General features: G+C 38.7%; 3 protein-coding genes across 6 annotated transcripts; 1 reads left to right on the forward strand and 2 right to left on the reverse strand.

Moving 5' to 3' along the window:
- Positions 1-1,106: 1,106 nt before the first annotated feature.
- LOC113778984 (DNA ligase 1-like) lies at positions 1,107-8,266 on the reverse strand. 4 transcript variants are annotated; one of them, XM_027324415.1, is made up of 4 exons: positions 7,948-8,266; positions 6,704-7,178; positions 3,131-3,989; positions 1,107-2,771 (listed from the first exon to the last, which is right to left on the reverse strand). In XM_027324415.1, the coding sequence occupies exons 2-4, from the start codon at positions 6,782-6,784 to the stop codon at positions 1,885-1,887; spliced, it is 1,827 nt and encodes a 608-aa protein (XP_027180216.1). In that variant the 5' UTR covers positions 6,785-7,178; positions 7,948-8,266; the 3' UTR covers positions 1,107-1,884. The 4 variants fall into 4 exon arrangements, with proteins under 4 accessions (XP_027180216.1, XP_027180208.1, XP_027180209.1 ...); XM_027324407.1 differs by having other exon boundaries at positions 6,704-7,591; XM_027324408.1 differs by lacking the exon at positions 7,948-8,266 and having other exon boundaries at positions 6,704-7,005; positions 7,106-7,706.
- Positions 8,267-13,685: 5,419 nt separating this feature from the next.
- On the forward strand, positions 13,686-15,707 carry LOC113762419 (anthocyanidin 3-O-glucosyltransferase-like). Its single transcript, XM_027305872.1, has one exon. The coding sequence runs from the start codon at positions 13,996-13,998 to the stop codon at positions 15,421-15,423; it is 1,428 nt and encodes a 475-aa protein (XP_027161673.1). The 5' UTR covers positions 13,686-13,995; the 3' UTR covers positions 15,424-15,707.
- Positions 15,708-16,749: 1,042 nt separating this feature from the next.
- Positions 16,750-18,452, reverse strand: LOC113783231 (UDP-glycosyltransferase 74G1-like). Its single transcript, XM_027329308.1, has 2 exons — positions 17,661-18,452; positions 16,750-17,577 (listed from the first exon to the last, which is right to left on the reverse strand). Exons 1-2 carry the CDS (start codon positions 18,303-18,305, stop codon positions 16,837-16,839), a joined length of 1,386 nt encoding a protein of 461 aa, XP_027185109.1. The 5' UTR covers positions 18,306-18,452; the 3' UTR covers positions 16,750-16,836.
- Positions 18,453-19,182: the final 730 nt, after the last annotated feature.

A 19,182-nucleotide genomic window follows, 5' to 3' on the forward strand; every position in this document is an offset into this window, starting at 1 on the left:
GGCCCTAGTAGAGGTAGTAATGCAAGTGAATGGTTAAGATTTTACTCATTCACAGCACAGATTTCCTTGCGTTAGGTACAGTTAATAGTAGTAAACAAACCAAGTAGTATTAAAAGGAAGGGATAATTTCAGAAACCTCCCCTAAGGTTTTTGATAATTTTATTGAGTCCCCTGAGGTTTGAAAAATTACACATACCTCCTTTATCATTTAAAATGATAATACTACCCTTAAATATTTTAATGAAATTCTCTTGTTTAGTATGCTTATACTTAGAATGACTTTAAAATTATTTTTCATTATTTTTCCTTCTTATTCCTTTTTATTTTAATTTTTTGCCAATAAAATTGTAAAATTACCACTATTATCTCTAGTTTTTATTGCAACCAAATATCAAACTAATGATTTTTTTGATGAGTTAAATTTATAGGTAATCTGATGTATTTTACTAATCATTGTTTTCTATTTTTTGATATTAAAATTAATAATAAATCAAAAAGAAATTGCCCAAAATCACTACTAAATTAGGATAATCCCACTACTAAAAAAATTTATAAACTCTGAATCAATTATTTCAATATTTTATTTCTATCTTATAAATCTAAATCCATGATAAAATACCATAAAAAATATCCTATCATAATGATAAAATTATTATTATAATTGTTTATCAGATAGTAGGTATGAACATGAAAAATTCGGCACCTTTTTCTTTTAATTACATTAGATAATCTTATAATTATATAGGAAAGTAAATTAAAACTTATTATATAAGGACATTTTTGGGTATTCATTTAAAAATTTGACCAAATCGATATTATTTTAAAATTTTGTTACTAAAACTATCAAATCAAGAGAAATATGTGTAACTTTTAAAACCTTAGGAAAGTTCAGTGAAATTGTCGAAAACATTAGGAGAGGTTTCCGAAATTATCCCTAAAAGAAAAGAAAAGAAAAAATGTACACAACCACCCAAATCAGCAACATTAAAGAGCTAGTCATCATATTCATTTCCAAGATTATAGGCTTGCCATCAATTCCCAATTAAACATCTACTCTTACCGCTCGCTATGAATGTGCAAGCAAAGAAACAAAACAGCCGCGCGAATGTTTTTGCAAGCATGTTGGGTTGTCAAAGATTAGACATTAGCAAAAATGTACAGACTGTGAATGGTTAAAGCTGATCAGAAAATTTTTCTGCCTTACTATTTCCTCTATCATATTTCATTTTGTATAGTGGGTTGTAATATAATTACATCATCAAAATTGCATTGCTGTGCTATTAAGACCACAGCTACTCTTGGATTCACTGGCAAACCTGCGCTTCAATTTTAACATAAGCTCTCCCTGCCCGAGTGATCAGCTAAAAGACCAAATCATTTTCCCTTCCTCGGAAACTCCTCCGTCTCTGATCCCAATTGTCAAACATCAAGGTCCAGTGCTCTTTAGCAAAAATTATCCATAGGCAGAGCAAGAAATTTTCCAAGGGAGAATAGCATCGATCCAAGATAGGTCCAGATGATTTCCTATTTTTATACTCGTTTTTTGCAAATCAAACCAAGTCATCCTCGCGTCAAATGATGCCCGCACAAGTTCACCAGAAGCGTGCCCACAGTGATGTCTGCCGTGGGCTGATTCATAGGTGTGCCGAAGAGCTCGTTCATCACCCTTTTTTTTTTCTCTCTCTAGCCCTTCGACCCTCGAACTCCAAAAATTCCTCACTATAGATTATCAGGAAAACAACAAACCAATCCACTCTGGCCTGTGCCTCCGGATTCATTTTGGAAACGGTTGCAGCACAAGGGAGCATTCAGCAGATAGAGGTGCCAAACAAAAGTATGCCACTTGGTGCTGCATCAGGGGAAGCCAACTCAAATTTATACTAACTAGTAAGGAATGACATAAGGAAGCGCAATAACATCTGCAGATTCTATCCGCAAAGCCTCTGCCCATATCTGCTCTGATTCCTCAATCACTGGGGAAACATATTTAGGATTCTTTGCCTGGTGATCCTCCCTACTGAACAACCACTTCTGATCATCAACATCAGACCATTCTACTTTAGGGAGAGAGAGTACCTGGCTCAGATATTTGGCATCAGGATGTGGAGGCTTCAGGTACTTTTCAACAATTTCCTTGTCTTCTAGACAAGCAGAAGACATTTCCATAGAACATGCTTTAGGTTTCTTGAGCTCCACTGATCCATTAATTTTTGATGCTCTCTCATCCAATTTAGGCACCACAAAGCCATTACTCCGCGATCCCTTCTCACTCAGTTTAGGGATACAGGCTCCTGCCTGTCTTTCTGCTGCATTTAGGTTGTTGAACTGGCTGGATCCTAACTTCCTCCCATTTTCAGCAACTGGCTGCATTGATAAAACCTTTGTAAAATCCTTAGTATTGTTACTAACCACCCCCTGCTCCAATTCTGTAAAGCTCCCAACAAATTGACATGATTCCGAATTTCTTCCAGTTCCCGACGGGGGCTTCAAGGATGAAAGGCTGTCACTGGCCTTACCATGTTTGCTGACTGCCTCCTGCCTTTCAGAAGCTATATTAATGGGAATCTGTGTCATTTCCAACTTCCTGCCGTTTTCAACAGGCGAAACAGAGGACAAGAACTTGGCATTTGGCTTATGTTTCTGCAATGTACTTTCCTTCTCCAGATTCAACTGGTTGCCCTTACTAGAAGATTCAATTGTGTTTCCAGTTTGAACGACTTGACAAGAGGAAGATACAAGTCTTGGCAATTTGTTATTCTGAATCTCATGGCCTGTTACAAAGGTCAACGTTGCACAGAAGATTAGAAATTGAGCGTAACCCATTGCCCTTAAAGCAGCTAAAAGGGAAGCAAAAGTCAACTAGCTGCTGGGTTGAACAACCAAGGCTGTTGTAAAGGCAATCTTACGTTGATAAATTGCAAGTGCCTTGTGTATCCATGCATGTGTGTGCTGCATGCATCAGTTGTCCCAGAGAGGACAAGGCATCAAAAATTTAACAACTGAAAACATTGCAAACCTCAAATAGCAATGCTTAAGCAGAGTATACAAGACGCTACATAGAAGAGGTGCCACCAAGTAAGTGCCACAAGTTTACAATTTTAACAAAAGAAAAAGAAAAAGAAAAACTCACCATTCACACATCCATCCATTTCAGGCTCCTTTCTTTTTCCAAGTATCCCGTTCTGTACATTGGTCTCCTTGAACAGATAAGAACCTTCATCATTTTTAAAATCTATAGCATTATTGTCATGTTCTCCTAATTTACTAGGCATTAGGCTAGAAAACTCCTTTGCCTTTTCCTTCTCCCTTTTCCTATTTTTATCCTTTGATTTGCTTTTCTTTTCTCTATCTCGGCCCTTTTCTTTGTCTCCCCTACCATCAGCACCCTTGTGTTTTTTCGAATCCTTTCGCTCCTTTTGCTTCTCTGTAACCTTATCTTCTCGGTAAGAACTTCCTTCAATATTTTTTTGAATTTTGGGAGGAAAATTATGAACAAAACCATTTGCAAATCCAATGCCATTAATTTTGACAGTTTGCCCATTAGGTATCCTATTTTTCTCTCTCTTGTCCCTGAATTTTTGATTCCCATCATCCAAGACACCAATCTTGTGCTCCAACACTTTCCCTGGTGGTGTGAGATCTCTATTAGTGATTCTTTCCAAAATCTGCAATTCTTTTGCTCCATCGTCCTTCCTAACTTTGTTTCCCAAATCAACAAAAAGTCTAGAGTTCTGAGTCTCACCAACCTCTAAGCCTGTTAGACCAAACTTCTGACTGTTTTGATGGTCTGAGAAGGCTACAATTGTCTTCTCGTCGGAGGTTTTCTTCTCTTCTTTATTGCTACTTTTCTCCTTCTTGTCTTTGTGCCTGTGTTTTTTGTCTTTCTTTTCTCTGTGTTTTTCACTGCTTTTTTCTTTGTCCTTTTCTCTTCTCTCTTTCTTTTCTTTGTCCTTCTTGTCCTTCTTATGCTTCTTCTCTCTGGGTTTCTCCTGAAAAAACATTTATAGAAAAATGTAATGAAGAAGAAACAACAGAGCCATACTACAGCACACTGCATCTAATTAAAGAACCATAAAAGCCAATAACAAAGATCATTTCCAGAGGCAATAAAAGCTACCCAAGATAAGAAATTGAAAAAGGGAGAACAATCTTAATGAAAGAAAAAGGAAACCAACAAAGACTTAAACAATGAACAACTGTTGACAAGCTCTGCTTAGTCACCTTCTAGCTCCTGTCTAACTTTTAATTAACAATCAACCAGAGTTCAAGCAAAACACACTTTCAGTAAATGACTTTGTCAAGAAGTCAGAGAATGCAACAATGTCAGCAAGTATATGCTAATTGCTTTTATACCCCCATAGGAAATATGGATTCATATGACTGGAAATTTATGGCGCACAATGATTATGCAGCTGCGAAGTCAAAGAAAAACAAATGCTTACAGCTTTGGCATTCAACCCATGTTGCAAAACCCAAACAACTAAACAAGAATATAGTCCGTATAAAGCACAAAAATATCTGGAAAACTTTAATTGGAAGTTTCTATCCTAGCGAGATATTCCATTTAATACCATGTGCTGGATGTGTCATACTTAATATCCTGATAAATAAGCGAGATTTAAAATAGTTATTGTGTCTGACACAAGAAAGTAAATAGTAACACAGACACCAGAGAAAAAACATTAAGATATTGCACAGGTAGTCCAGCTTACCTCTAGGTTTACACTTTACACAGAGTAAAGTACTATAGGAAGTTCGAGTGTTATTATGACTTTCAATCTTATACTAAGAAGCTTCCATAAATGCCCTAAAACACAACTCTAGTTAGCAACACTGGCACCACTAACATCTTACTTTTCACCGTAAAATTCCAAACATAAAAGTTCATGTACATCATGGCCTCCATTTGGCTTCTAGAGAAGTAAACTTGGTTACACGATATTTTCTGCTCCCAACTCAAGCCTTAGTTATTTAAAATGTAAACTTTTGTTATAGCTGCACATTGTAGTAAACAATGCAGAGATTACGGAAATTGACAAAAACTGAAATTACATGTTTGAGAAAGGCTCCTACGGTCATGTTAAAGTTGGCAAACACAGCAGGCGGAAACAGGAAAATCAATCAATTCGAAACTTTTATCGTACATAACAATGAAAATGAGCATCCATTCCTCAGATTTTCAAAGACATGCGGTGAACATTCAAAGAAAGGAACCGAAATAGTAGATATACTCTGCTCAAATTTTTAACTAACCTAATCAACTTCTTTAACAGATATATGACCAATTCATAGCACAAAAATGGTGTACTTATGAAGATTATCTTTATTTGTATTTGCTTCACATATGAGGCACATGGTACACTGAAGAATACATGTTTAATATAGGTCCCCACATTTCAGGTGACAAATCCCTGACATTAAATTAGCATAGAATGCCATGTACTAAGCATCAAGTTTATTTCTTATGTTTTCATGAAAAATAAATAATAGAAAGCAACCAACAGATTGGGACAACCATAATAAACTTGCCAAACAACCACCAATTATGTCACTTCCAACCATACAAGTCTTGCTTGCCCAACCATATAAGTCTTGCTTGATTTGTAGTATGATCCTATAACTTCAATCTCATGAAAGATGACACTGTTGATAAACCGTAATGTAAAAGAAATAGGTAGACAATGCCATCCAAAATGAGTACTGAACTGCATTAGAAGATGACAGCCAAAGGAAACTAGAACTATCCAACAGATGAAGCGTGCTGACAAGTACTCTACACTGATTGACCCAGAAATGCACACGAGTTGGCAAGGAAAACACATCATACAGAACAGACAATTCTTATATGAAGCTATTTACTCTCCAGCCTAGAACAGAACATTCAATCGAAGAAGGAGAAGTACACCACTGCCCCAAAATTGCAAGTCATTCACACATTGCATTGCAATAACCAAACTGGTAGAGGAAAAGGTAAAATCTTACCCAAGCATCAGGGATATTAAGATACCCCAAGCTTGTAGTTCATAAGATTGTTATAACAGTCATCAGATTGTTAAATGTATTCAACTTTTTCCTCCACCTAGGTATATTATCTTCTTGCTTTGAAATGCAAATGAGAGGGAAACAACATCAAAGCCCCTAAGCTAAACTTGGCCTGTGAATTTTTGAGACAAACAAGTCCAGATTTTTGGAAATTAAGATATGATGAGTAAAGTAGTTCCACTTGTTAAGTGGCAAGATGCTGTACCAGCTTACTATCTGACAAATTCCAACTATCTTAAAAGATCATGCATATAGGGCCATAGCCTGACAAATTTATCAACTACTAATCTGGTTAAGAGAAAATCATCATCAATGGTTCAAAGTATGTTGCTTCTCCTGCACAAAATTATCATCTTCCACAACCTTAAGCCATGTGATAAACAGGTAACAGATGCAATGCCGCAAATACGTTATACCGAAGCAAGCTTGCCCAAGTTAATTCAAAATGATCCACAATACTACTATTACTCCCTTTTCTTCATCCAAGCGATTTATCTCAAATTTCACCATAGGTCTGTCTGAGATTCCCCAGGAACGAAATGATAGAGGAAGAGCATTTGAATTCAGTGTTTAATGCATTCAATAAACGTAATGCTACTAACATGAGCAGAAACCAGCTACAATTGGTAAAAGCTCTTAAGCTTGTATAAGAGAGTAAAACCTTTAGTAACAAGTTTGCATCTTCATCAGGCCTAGTCTTCTTTTCATATCCGGGAGGTGGAAATGGAAAGCAGCGAGACATTGCACGTGATTAAGGAAACAGCAGAATGGGAACTTTCCACCAGTGGTAGAGCTTCCCTTAGTTTCTGCTTGTGCTGTTCCAGAATGGGAACAGACCACAGATAAACTTCTTGCCCATGTACCATATCCTTGCTATCATTTCCAGATTGGGCATTAATCCATGGTCTTCTTGAAAGATCCCCAAACAAAATTTCCAGAATCCCAGCAACCGGATCCTCACCTCTACTGGTGGTGAAATAATAAACCAAGATATTGGTGAATAATTTAGATAAACTACGGCACTGAAGTGCACAACTAATGCACTGAACAAAATTGTCTCAACCTGAATCACACGTTGAAGAATCAACAGGTCCACAGCAATCTGATCCACAGACAATTCTACTAGAGAACTACACCTGCCCATCATCCAAAACCAAAATCAGGGCCTTTTTCCTGAACCAAGAGAAATATCAATAATGCAAACAACAGAGGCAGCAGTAAACACCACAACCTCAAAATGCAAAAACCAGTTAGTTCTCTCCACCCCCTATCCTAATCCGAACTGATATTCAAACAACAGAGGAGTTTCCCTCAACTCTTTAGACGGTTCACAGGGCCAAAACTCCAAACTAGAGCTACAGAACACGCACTAGCTAGTCTCAAAAAGACAAAAATCCAATCTTTTAACCGAACAATGTTGGAGCATACCACAATCTAAACTACTACAGGAAACTCCTTTAACCCAGTAATCCGATCTCTAACCATTACTCTGATCATAACCCTATTTGTTCAACATGGGCAGTTCGTACTCAATCCAACAGATCAAAACCTAACAAGATCAGTCAAGAAAACCATCAAAATGCAATTCCCATTCATTTAAAAGTGAAAAGAAAAGGGACCACTTAAAAATTCATTAAATAACAAGAAAACATTCTTAAGTCGAAAAAATTATTACAAGATTGAAATCAATATTATTCTCTCTTTTTTTTTTCTCTCTTTCTTCTCATCAAGAAACCATTTAGAAAACAATTCCAAAGATTTCCAAGAAGTACCATTAAAATATTTATTCTTTACTGGTTTTAAAATACATAGGCATTGTCAAATACACAGAGAAGATCAAGAAAAAAAGAAGAAATAAAGGAAAATCTCAAAGTGTCTCTCCTCTTCTTTCCTCTTTCTTTCTACCTCTCTTGCCCCCAATCCAAAATATACACAAAGTGGGTTTTCTCTGTAAGTGAGCTTTTTGCTCGTGTTTGTTTCTTCTCTCCTCAGATCCTCAAAAAATCTTTGCCGCAGTTCTCGTACATGGGTTTTGCCCAGAAGGAAGGCCACCCCACCTCGCGGATTTTAATCCCAAAAAAGGGAAAAAAAATTTGTGCCCCCGGGGGGCAAGCCCCTCTATTTATAAAGGGTGACCAAGAGAACAAGAAAGAGGTAGAGAGGGAGAGGTGGGGAGAGAAACGTGTTAAAAAAAGAAGGATCCAGACGCATACGATGAAGGGTGGTAATGGGTGGCCAATTGGGAAATTGGGAAACCATTCTTCTGTTTCTGTTTTTGTTTTTGCAAACCTACGCGTACATTTTTATTTTATCTTTTATTCTAACTTTACTTCATTCAAGCCTTTTAACAGTAACCAGGCTAGGGTACAACAGGTGCATATGCAAATTCCGTGTCACCTCGCAAAAGTCACAACTCGCATCTGCATATGGGCACGCAGCAGAGCAAAGGTACGTGCATTAAGGTAAGATGTTGCAATCTTGGCTTTCAATCTGTCAAAGAGGTTAGTTAGAGGCCCCGCGGCAAAGGTCGGATATATGTGGACCAAAGCTTTCAATCTGATAAATCTTGGCTGTTTTTTTTTTTTGGTTAAATAAATCCCAGGATTATTGTGTGTTGAAATCGAGGAATATGAGATATATATATATATATAGTTACTTTCTTTTTTTTCCCCCCTCCCTTTTCCCAAGTAGTGCCAGTTACGAGTAGTGTCAATGTGCGATTACTTCCTAAATCATACCAAGGTAATCTAACTTGTAACCTTATCAATTGGGCATTCATTTTTTGTTATCGAAACAACTTATAATGAGTGAATTTTATAACTCGTTGCATTGATTATCTCTTACACTGAAAATGCGGTCCTAAGATCAGGCTTGAGCAGTATTATATATTCAAGAAAAACATATAGTAACATATATATTATGGTCATCCTTTTTGCTTCATCTGTTATATCCAAGAGTCAGTCACAAGAAAGAATCTGAACCATTGATTGACTTAATTTAGGCAAACTTCATTCATTTAAGCATTTGCTCCATCTGGGGATAGGTTAAAAAAAAAAAAAAAAGAGCACTCGCCACTCATCTCATCATTACCTGTCCGTTGTGTAAAAGAAAACGAATCGAATCTCATGGTCATATGCCATAATAATACTACTACAAGTTAAGAGAGGAAAGCAACCATAAGCTTTCGCTGGTGGTCATCATCAATGCATCAAAGTTTAGTTGATCCCATTAATTTGTCATATTCTTTGTTTAAAAAATTCAAACAGGTACGTAGTGCATCCGTCTGATCTAATAGTGGTTCGATTCCCTTCAAATTACTCTTAGACTTATTCAGGTCCTTCCTTTTCCCCTAATGTAAGATATCTATCGTATTGACAAAAAAAAAAAGAAAAAGGGTTAAGAGAGGAAAGCATTTGTTCCTATTAGGTATGGTGATTGCTTTGTGCATCCTCCATAGTCCATATATACACCGATCATCTTTAACGATGTACATTTTTTAATTGTCTGTGCCTAAAATAATAAAAGAATTCATTAAATAAAATTTTAGTAATGCTCTGTGAAAAAAATGATATTTTAAAACTGATATATTCTTCTTTTTTTTTTTGTTTAATAGAAGTCAAGAAAGGCTAGCTGCAATGACACAACCCATAAAATCATACACTTAATGTTCTTAGTTGTTTTTTAATTCTTGATTTAGTGAGAGACTTTAATATTTGCAAGAAAAAGAGAGAGAGAAAAAAAAAGGAAAGGGTCAAAAAACATGTACGTTAAATGTAAAATAGTTAAAAGAGCTTATTTTTTGGGCTGAAACTAGGGGTGCAATTTTAACTAATCGAGCCGAGCTCGAGTTAATTTTGTGAAGCTCAAACTCGAGCTCGAGCTCGACGAGCTCAAAATATCAAGCTCGAGCTTGAATTTAAAAAATAAAAAAATAATTATAATTATTTTATTTTTAAAAAATAAATATTTATTTTTAAAAATAAATAAAATAATAATTTTTTAACAAATAATAAAATATCAGAGATATATATATAATTTTACTATTAAAATAAAAAATATATATATATATATAATTGAGCTCGCGAGCCAACGAGTTTAATATTTTTTAGCTCGAGCTCGAGCTCGAGATCGACTTAATTAGTTCGAGCTCGAGTCGAGCTCGTATTCGTGCCGCTCGCGATCGGCTCGATTCATGAAACACCCTAGCTGAAACGAGGAGCTGTATTAAAATCTAATGTAAGTTGAGTGCAAGATGAGAAGCATCGACGTGCATTTTCGTCGCCCAAATACCTGCTCCCTGGAGGAGGCCAACATATTATTCTTCTGGACCCGAGTCCACCCTTAAGTGGGATAGAAATGACAGTTGAATCCGGCTCTTTATGGGCCCAATTATTAGTTAGGTACATGGGCATCCTTTGGGGACAACTGCTAGATAATGTAAGTTTTGTGTGCAACATGTTACCTTACTTGTTTTCTCCAAAAAAACCAAAAAAAAAAAAAGGAAAGTTACTAGTAGAAAAGGTTAGACATACACTCCACATTGTAACACGTGCAAATTATTCTTGAATTTATGGGACTAATATTCTAACTAAATTGTTTAAAAAAAAAATAGAAACATCATGTGATGGCTATGAAAAGCCACCCAAACGTTTCTCTCTCACGTTCTTAATTTTTTTAACTTATCATCTTAAAATCTTTTGTTGTTTGTTTAGTGTTATTTTTTATTTTGGTGAAGTGAAGGGGAAGAATGAGAATTCGCTCCAAAACCTCATAGAGTTACATGGTTAATGAAGCAATGCCCTACCAACTGAAATAGGTATTTAAGACATTTGTTGATAAAGTGGGCTGAGCCATATCGAGTTATCAACTGCCTTAAATTCGGTCTTTTATTGGGCTGAAGTTCTCTAATTGCTCCCCATGGATTGGGTGGTTTGCGCGAACGGGTTTGAGGACGAAGGTGCACACGAAATCCAATTCTCCATGGGCCCAAACCCCTCTCGCAACGAAAGTAAAAGACACGAAGACAAATCCATATGGTATGATACAAAACGGAACATCAATCATTTGTTTGTTGCCATTTTGTATTCTCTACTCTTTCAAGTTTATTTATTTATGGCTGGAAGTCTTTTTTGATTTTATCTGCTGAAACAGGATTTGGTTTTGCAATTGTAATCTTCGGTAAAACCGCAAAAGGTTAAAAAGCAGCATGGTTGGAAAATATCATGACAGAATAGCCAAAACATTTTTCAAAATACTTAATTGCAATTTCTGATCTTATGTTTTTCCACCCGGAGATTGTATGTAAATCAACCCCAAGTGCTGCTCTGCTCGTTAATTATTACACGGGATTGATAGACAGCTAAAGGAGTGGGGTAGTAAAGATTGGTTCAGTTTTCTCTACATTATATCATTTTAGACAAGCAAGGTTAATTTAATCCAACATAAATGACTTTCTCAATAAGCAATACAGGCAGCTAATAAATCACCTTTTTTTTTTTCTTTTTTCGATACAAATTAAGGAGAGGGAAACACCTCTCAGCATTCCCAATCAAAATAAGTTAATCTGCATTCCCAATCTCGTTGTAGCATTTCCCTAATCTGTTTCACAGCATATTGAAGGAAAGACATTCCTGGGAGGGAGTGTGAGGGTGCTCTTTCGTTGCGCGTGCATGGACTCAATTTTCCAAAATCCTCGATCACAAAGACCACGGAGAGTGAGGAATGGTGGCTCTTTGCTGTTTTCTTTCAAGTTGAATGGTAGCTCACGACAGGACGAATTAAATGCTTCAAAACAAACAAAGAGTTCCAGTACATATGGTAGTTTGAGCAGCGCCACATTGAAATACATTAATTCGAAATCAGTTTCATTGTAGCAAATGAACCTGGCTGTCTGTACCCAGGCATAAATCCGCAAATCTCTTGTTTTGGAAGATCATTACAATGATTTTTTTTCTACTATATATAAGCAGAAATTTGTGAAGAAGAACCCGGTGTTATGCGAGAGTAGAGCTGTTAAATGGAACGAGCAGCTCGAAAGCTCGATTGAGCTCGACTCGTTAATTGAGGTTCAATTAACGAGTCGAGCTCGAACTCGAGATATGCTCGTTTAATTAACAAGTCGAGTAAACTCGATTCGTCTGTTATTCGAGTAGTTCGATTAGGTTCGATAAGGAAAGGTATATTTGTCATTTCACAATTCAAAACTATAATAATTGAAAATTATAGATTTTTAGTGGGGTTAATTTGCATGAGCTCGAGCTCGTGTAAACTCGGCTCATTTATGTTAAACAAATCGACCTCGAGCTCGAGCTACATGTCTCATTTGGTGAGACGAGTCCGAACACATTTCAAAACTCGTCTGCCTAATTGAGCGAGTTCGAACTTGGCTCGAATTAATCTCGGATCGAGCTCGGCAGTCAAATACTCGGTTCGACTCGATTAATCGTTCTATGTGAGAGCATTTGCCTTCCCATGCTCGTGCGGGTGCGGGCATGCCGACACCAGGTAACAAGCATACAGGTGCATGGTTTCTGAAAAAAAAAAAAAAGGTAGAGAGGTGCATAGTTTTTTCCCCTTTTTACTTTTGAGTGCCGAATTCTAAAGCCATATTAAAATTTAGACTTGGAGCCAGTGTTTTCAACACTTTTTATCTTGTTCATGCTATTGATGTATTTGTTATTATAACATTTGGCCTACAATCAAATTATACTGCTATATCGAATATCATGAAACATTTTATCTGTGTAGACTATTTTTTTTCCCCAATACAACAGTATCACATGATTATAGACTAAATAATGTAACAAATACAATAATAATACAGAATTGGACTGAAGTACAAGCTTACCTGCCCCAAATTCATAAAATTTGGTAATTCCTCCATCCCACTTTAATAGGTTTATATTTTCTTTTTATCCGTCCCAAATTATAATTTATTTTTTCATTTAAGCATGTAATTAACTTACAACTTCTCTAAAATACTCTTATTTGATGTAGGTTGTTATTGAGTACAACCTAACTTATTTAATGCAAAAATAATCAGTCATACTCCATTTGATGTAACCAAGGGTGTTTTAGAAAGATAGTGAATTAGATTTATTTTTTCAACAAAATTAATTGAGTAGCTTTTATTAAACTGTGCGAGAGAAAAAAAAAAAATCAAACCTATCAAACTGCATATCAACTACTGTCACGTAACATCAAAGTGCATTACCTAACCCGTAGCAGGACTGGTAATTTACCGGCCAATCGTCCATTGACTAATCACTATACGTTGCACGTCTCATCGCCATTCAATAAGCAACCTAACCTCTTGTATAAAGTGTGTGCGTGTGTGTGGTTTTTTGGGGTTAATCAGCATCATCATCATCATCGGACGGCCGCATCAAGTTGCTTCCCACCTACCACTCTGCTAAACTACCACCCGTTAATCACAGTTGATCACCATTAAGTCCAGGACACAAATTCTCTGAAATCAGAAATGTTGATACGCATAGGTCTTGCATCTATGCTCCATTAGAGTATACCATTAAACATTAGAAGAAAGATGCGTCATCAAAACTGTCAAAATATCACTCCCGGCCTTAATTGCGTACGACATTTGCTTCTTAAAAAAAAACGGTTACATTTCAAATAAAAATGAAAAAAAAGGAAGAAGAAGGAGGGGGGAGAAGATAGATCCTACCTTTTATCCAGTAATCTATAGCAAAATGCAGAACGAACACCCTTGCTATATAACTCCACTCCAATTTCAACTTTCAAGAACCAGACCCTAGTCTCCTTTCTTGCATGCTGCATGCTGCATGCTACATGCTACATGCTTTGCTAAAAGGGCAACTTAAAAGAGAAATAATATAGAGAGAGAGAGAGAGAGAGAGAGAGAAAAAAAGGGAGGAGTTTTCAAATTTCAATCACTAAGATAGGAAGATCGGGGAAGAAACTCACTCTAAAGAAATGGAATTTAATGGCGGACTCCGTCTCCATGTGGTAATGTTCCCATTTTTTGCATTCGGTCACATTAGCCCATTTGTTCAGCTGTCGAAGAAGCTATCCTTGCATGGCGTCAAGATCTCTTTCTTCTCTGCACTCGGCAATGTCAGCCGCATCAAATCCATGCTCCGCTCAGATTCAGCACCCACAACAACCCAAGTCATCCCTCTCACTCTCCCACCCGTCGAGGGTCTTCCCCCCGGCCTGGAGAGCACCGCCGATCTCTCACCTGCTCAGTCCGAGCTCCTCAAGCTAGCACTCGACCTCATGCAGCCTCAGATCAGCTCCCTCTTGTCCCAACTCAAACCCCATTTCGTACTCTTCGATTTCGCCCAGGAATGGCTCCCGCCTCTTGCTTCTCAGTTAGGCATCAAAACCGTCTTCTACTCCGTATTCGTCGCTCTTTCCACCTCTTATCTCACCGTCCCCGCCAGACTCCCTGAAGCAGAACCCACAAGACCTCCTGCGATTGAAGACTTGAGGAAACCGCCGCCTGGGTTCCCCGAAACCTCCATCAAGTCCGTGAAAACCTTCGAGGCCCGGGATTTCCTGTACATGTTCAAGAGCTTCCACGGTGGGGCCAGCGTGTACGACAGGGTGCTCAGAGGCCTCAACGGCTGTGACGTCATCCTCGCCAAAACATGCAGAGAGATGGAGGGCCCCTACGTTGACCACGTGACGCAACAATTCAAGAAGCCCGTGCTGCTAGTTGGGCCGGTCGTTCCGGAGCCCAGGTCAGAGCCTCTCGAAGGGAGATGGGCTTCATGGCTGGGTCAATTCGAACCCAAGTCCGTCATATACTGTTCATTCGGGAGCGAAACATTTCTGAGTGACGAACAGGTCAAAGAGCTACTGCTGGGGTTGGACCTCACGGGACTTCCATTTTTCGTGGTCTTGAATTTCCCTGCGGACGCCGACATCTCTGCGGACTTGAAGAGGGCGCTACCGGAGGGGTTCTTGGAGAAGGTGAAGCACAAGGCCGTAATTCACGCCGGGTGGGTGCAACAACAGCAGATCCTGGCCCACCAGAGCGTGGGCTGCTACGTTTTCCATGCGGGGTTCAGCTCAGTTGTGGAGGCAATTGTGAACGATTGCCAGCTGGTGATGCTGCCCGTAAGAGGAGATCAGCTGCTGAATGCCAAGCTAGTGAGTGGTGATTTGAAGGCTGGGGTGGAGGTGAATAGGAGGGATGAAGATGGGTATTTCGGGAAAGATGACATAAAGGATGCTGTGGGAAGAGTGATGGTTGACATTGACAAGGAGCCGGCCAAGTCCATCAGGGGTCATCACAAGAAGTGGAAGGAGTTTTTGCAAAACAGTGAAATTCAGACGAAATTTGTCTCTGACTTGGTGAAAGAGATGGAGGCCGTGGCCGGGCTTCGTACAGTTTAATCCTCCAGTATTTGATGTCATGTGTCCTTTAATTTTATTTACTCTTTTGAAGAAGAGGGGTTTCTCTTCTCATTTGCTGCTTTATGATTCGAATCCATCGCTTACAAAAAAAAAAAAACATGGCATGTATCCTTTTAAATGAGAACCTCTTAATTAAGTTTTATTCGTCCAATGTTATCAGGGCGGTACTTGTTGAACACTTGAAACGAAACAGGTTTCTACAATCTTCAACACCACCAATATGGCTTTACAATCATGTATGCGAATTGATCAATTTGTTACCATTTTGAGCAGTGTAGTAGTGATCATTTTGGTCATTTACTATTTAAGATATATATTTGGTTGTTTCATGAGAAGATGAATGGACTGAAGTGTAACCCAAAATTGTTGAAGGCCCCAAAAAAATTTACAATATGAGTATGGGATGGGATATGTCGTGATCTTTCAAGTAAACAGTCGACTTGACAATCTTTCGAAGTAATCATACTTCGCCCCGCCCAGTCTGGGTTCGGTCCGGTGGTTGTAGCCCAGTTGGGTGAGAGCCACCAACCAAGGATCGAATCCCAGTCGTTAACATTGACCGATGATGTTGGGCAGCCTCTCGCGGTCACGCAGTGGGATTAGTTGGGGCGTACAGTAACCAGTCCTCGGCCCCAGATACCCACTGTGATGAAAAAAAAAAAAAAATCATACTTCGCCCCAAAAAAAAAAAAAAAAAAATTCTTTCAAGTAAACAGCCGACTTAACGCTTGACACTAATTAAAGAATTCTTTGCTGACCGTGGGTAGTGCGTGCCTTCTATAAATTATTGGGATTGAGTTGGAGCCATTTGAAGTCACGAGGACGTAGAACAGATTCAAACAATTCGACGGCCGCCGCGCCAAAATCGGAGTCATTTGTCAGTCGAGTCAAGTGTTAACTGTGTCTGTGTGAAGATGAGACATGCATGAGATGAGATGCAAGAAGAACAAGACCTAGCAAAGTTCCACCACGGGAAACGAAACGCAAGAAGAACAAGATGTACACCAAAAAAAAAAAGAAAAAAGAAAAAAAACCGAGAGGGAGCAGTAGAAGATTTCAATCAAGCACAAGTTCATTAGAATATTCCCATACCTTTGCAAACGATATAAGTAAGTATTAAGCGCAGTTAGCTGGTAGGAGAGACTAAAATGAGAGGTTCACGTACGTAATTTTCTTTCTTCTGCTACAGTATTCCCATGCATTATTGTTCTTTTTTTATTTATTTATGTTAAACTTTCACAAGTTCGTCGCAATCTCATCGCACACAGCAAAATACACGAGAGACATTACAATTTACAAGCAAGAAAAATAAAACTACTTTCTTTTCTTTTATTAATTTGGGAAAAATGAACAAAAGTACAAAAGCAAGAACAATGGAAAATCTCCAATTTGTCAAGCGTCTGGTTGTCCGGCACCGCTAATTAATTCGGCTACAAATTCATCAATATTCCTATCAGAACTCCCACCCTCATCAATAGCTTCCTTAGCTAAAGTCTTCCATTTAATGCCGTTCTCTTTGATCTGCTTTCCCTTTTCTCCCTCCATAATCTCTCTTATACAGGAAACTAACGTTTCCCTTCTCACAATGCCTTTCTCATCCGCTGCAGCCCTCACACCAACCCCCCAAACGTCCTCAATAAACTTAGCATTGGTGGGCTGGTCCGTTAACTGCGGCGCCGCCACCATCGGCACGCCTAAACTCAATGCCTCCATCACCGAATTGAGCCCACAGTGGGTAACGAAACATGCAACCGATTCATGTGCTAATACCTCAAGCTGTGGACTCCATGTCACCACCAACCCTTTCTCCGATGTCTCATCAACGAAGTTGCTTGGTAGCTTTTCCTTCTCAAGCGCCCTCACCACCCATAAGAATCTGAAGCCGATCTCCATCAAAGCGGAAGCTATTTCCTCGACTTGTTCTGCTTCGATCCCTATCCAGCTACCGAATGCCACATAGACAACCGAGTCCTTCGGTTGATTGTCTAGCCAGTTGATGCACAAGCTGGAGTCTGGCTTGAAGAGATTGATCCCATAACCTGTATCATCCTCAAGGCGTTTATCCAAGTACATGGATGGAACTGTTGGACCCACTGTCTTCACTCGCCAAAGTCTCGCCATCCAATTCACCGCCTGTTCAATCATAAAATACTATTTGGTTGATTTACTGTTACTGTGCAGTAGATATAACTAGTACAAGAGGAAGAAATGCTTACATCTTCCTCCAATTTGTCAAATATGTTGAGGATGACCCAGTCTGCTTGGTCAACGTTAGAGAACTGATTAACTTGTAGGTGACGATAAGCCGGATAGGAACCGTGAAGGTAGATAAACGACGGAGTTTCGTTTGGTTGAAGCAGCGGCAATCCAGGGAGTGAAATGGGGGAGTCAGAAAGAGGAACCGATAAAAGTCCATGGTAAACATGGTAGTAGATGCTGTCGACAGCACACATTTGAGTGAAAAAAGCAGCCGTAACAAGTCCAAACTGCTTAGCTACATCAAGAGCCCATGTCAAGTGTGGATCATAAATCACGGCTTGAACTGGTTTGCCGTCGTCTTCTAGTTTCATGATAAGATCAGCCAAGGTTTTCGAGCCGACGGTGGCAAATTTTTCCACGTAGGCCTCGAAGCTTTCAGCTGCTGCATAGTCACCGTCGTCGTAGCCATCTGAAATGGTTTCAAAGTTAATTGACCTCTTAGGATCGGTGTGCATAGACTTGGACAGGAAGACGGTGTTGACAAAGGTGACTTTGACACCCTTTGCCACCAAACGCTTACAGAATTGGAGCAAGGGGTTTATGTGGCCTTGGGCAGGAAATGGCAGAGCTAGAACATGAACTTTGCTTGATCCCATCGTCATTTCCTTCGATTTTCCTGTGTATTTCTGTCCGAGTACTGCGACTACTAAAGAACTAATAAGAATGCCGTTCTTACCCGGTGGACCGCAGCCTTCTGCTGGCTGCCAGAGTTGACTTGTCAGAAAGAAAAAGATAGGGAAAGGAGCTAGGAAGGCGGGAAAACTTGCAGTGCAAGCGTTGTCGACCGATTTTGTGCATTTTAATAAAATGTAAATTTGTTTGTTTATATATTATGTAAATTAATTGTAACACAAAATGTAAGTTTAGAAGACTTTGTCGTGAGTTAAGAGCCCAATCAAGGGTATTTAACTTCAGGAATAGTTGCCCCTGCCCCTAATTTCTGGAAGAATGATGAAGCACGCTTTTCAAAAAATTCTTCAAAGAATTGTTGTCCTCATCCTTGCTGCCTGCAGGCTGAAGCACGTTTTCATCCTGAGTTTCCACGCCCCATGTATTAACTTGAACTTGGAAAAAAAAAAAAAGAAACTGGCAGAATATCTTCAACGTTGGCATTTGATGATCTTACAATTTCCAATGGTTTTAGATGGAATTTTCATCGTAACATATTTCGAGGACTACTTTTGCATTGTAATTCATCCATCAGTATATATATTTTTTTGTATTGTAAAACAAACCAGTTATTGATTGGATGAATTTTCAAGAGACAGTTAATGTTTATGATCACTACACTGCTCAAAATGGCACAAATTGATCACCACCAAAAGAACTGTTTCTCGAGCTCTGTAGTATGCGTCAAAGTTCTACCCATTGCTTTTCTCTGGCCTTTATCAAAGCTAGTCTTACTGTTTCAGCTAAATCCAAGGCTGGCATGCTTGTTCCTCCCACGCTGTCTGAACTTGTTCCATGTGATTCCTTGCA

This window comes from Coffea eugenioides, chromosome 1, assembly GCF_003713205.1.
Source record: "Coffea eugenioides isolate CCC68of chromosome 1, Ceug_1.0, whole genome shotgun sequence".
NCBI classification, from domain to species: domain Eukaryota; kingdom Viridiplantae; phylum Streptophyta; class Magnoliopsida; order Gentianales; family Rubiaceae; genus Coffea; species Coffea eugenioides.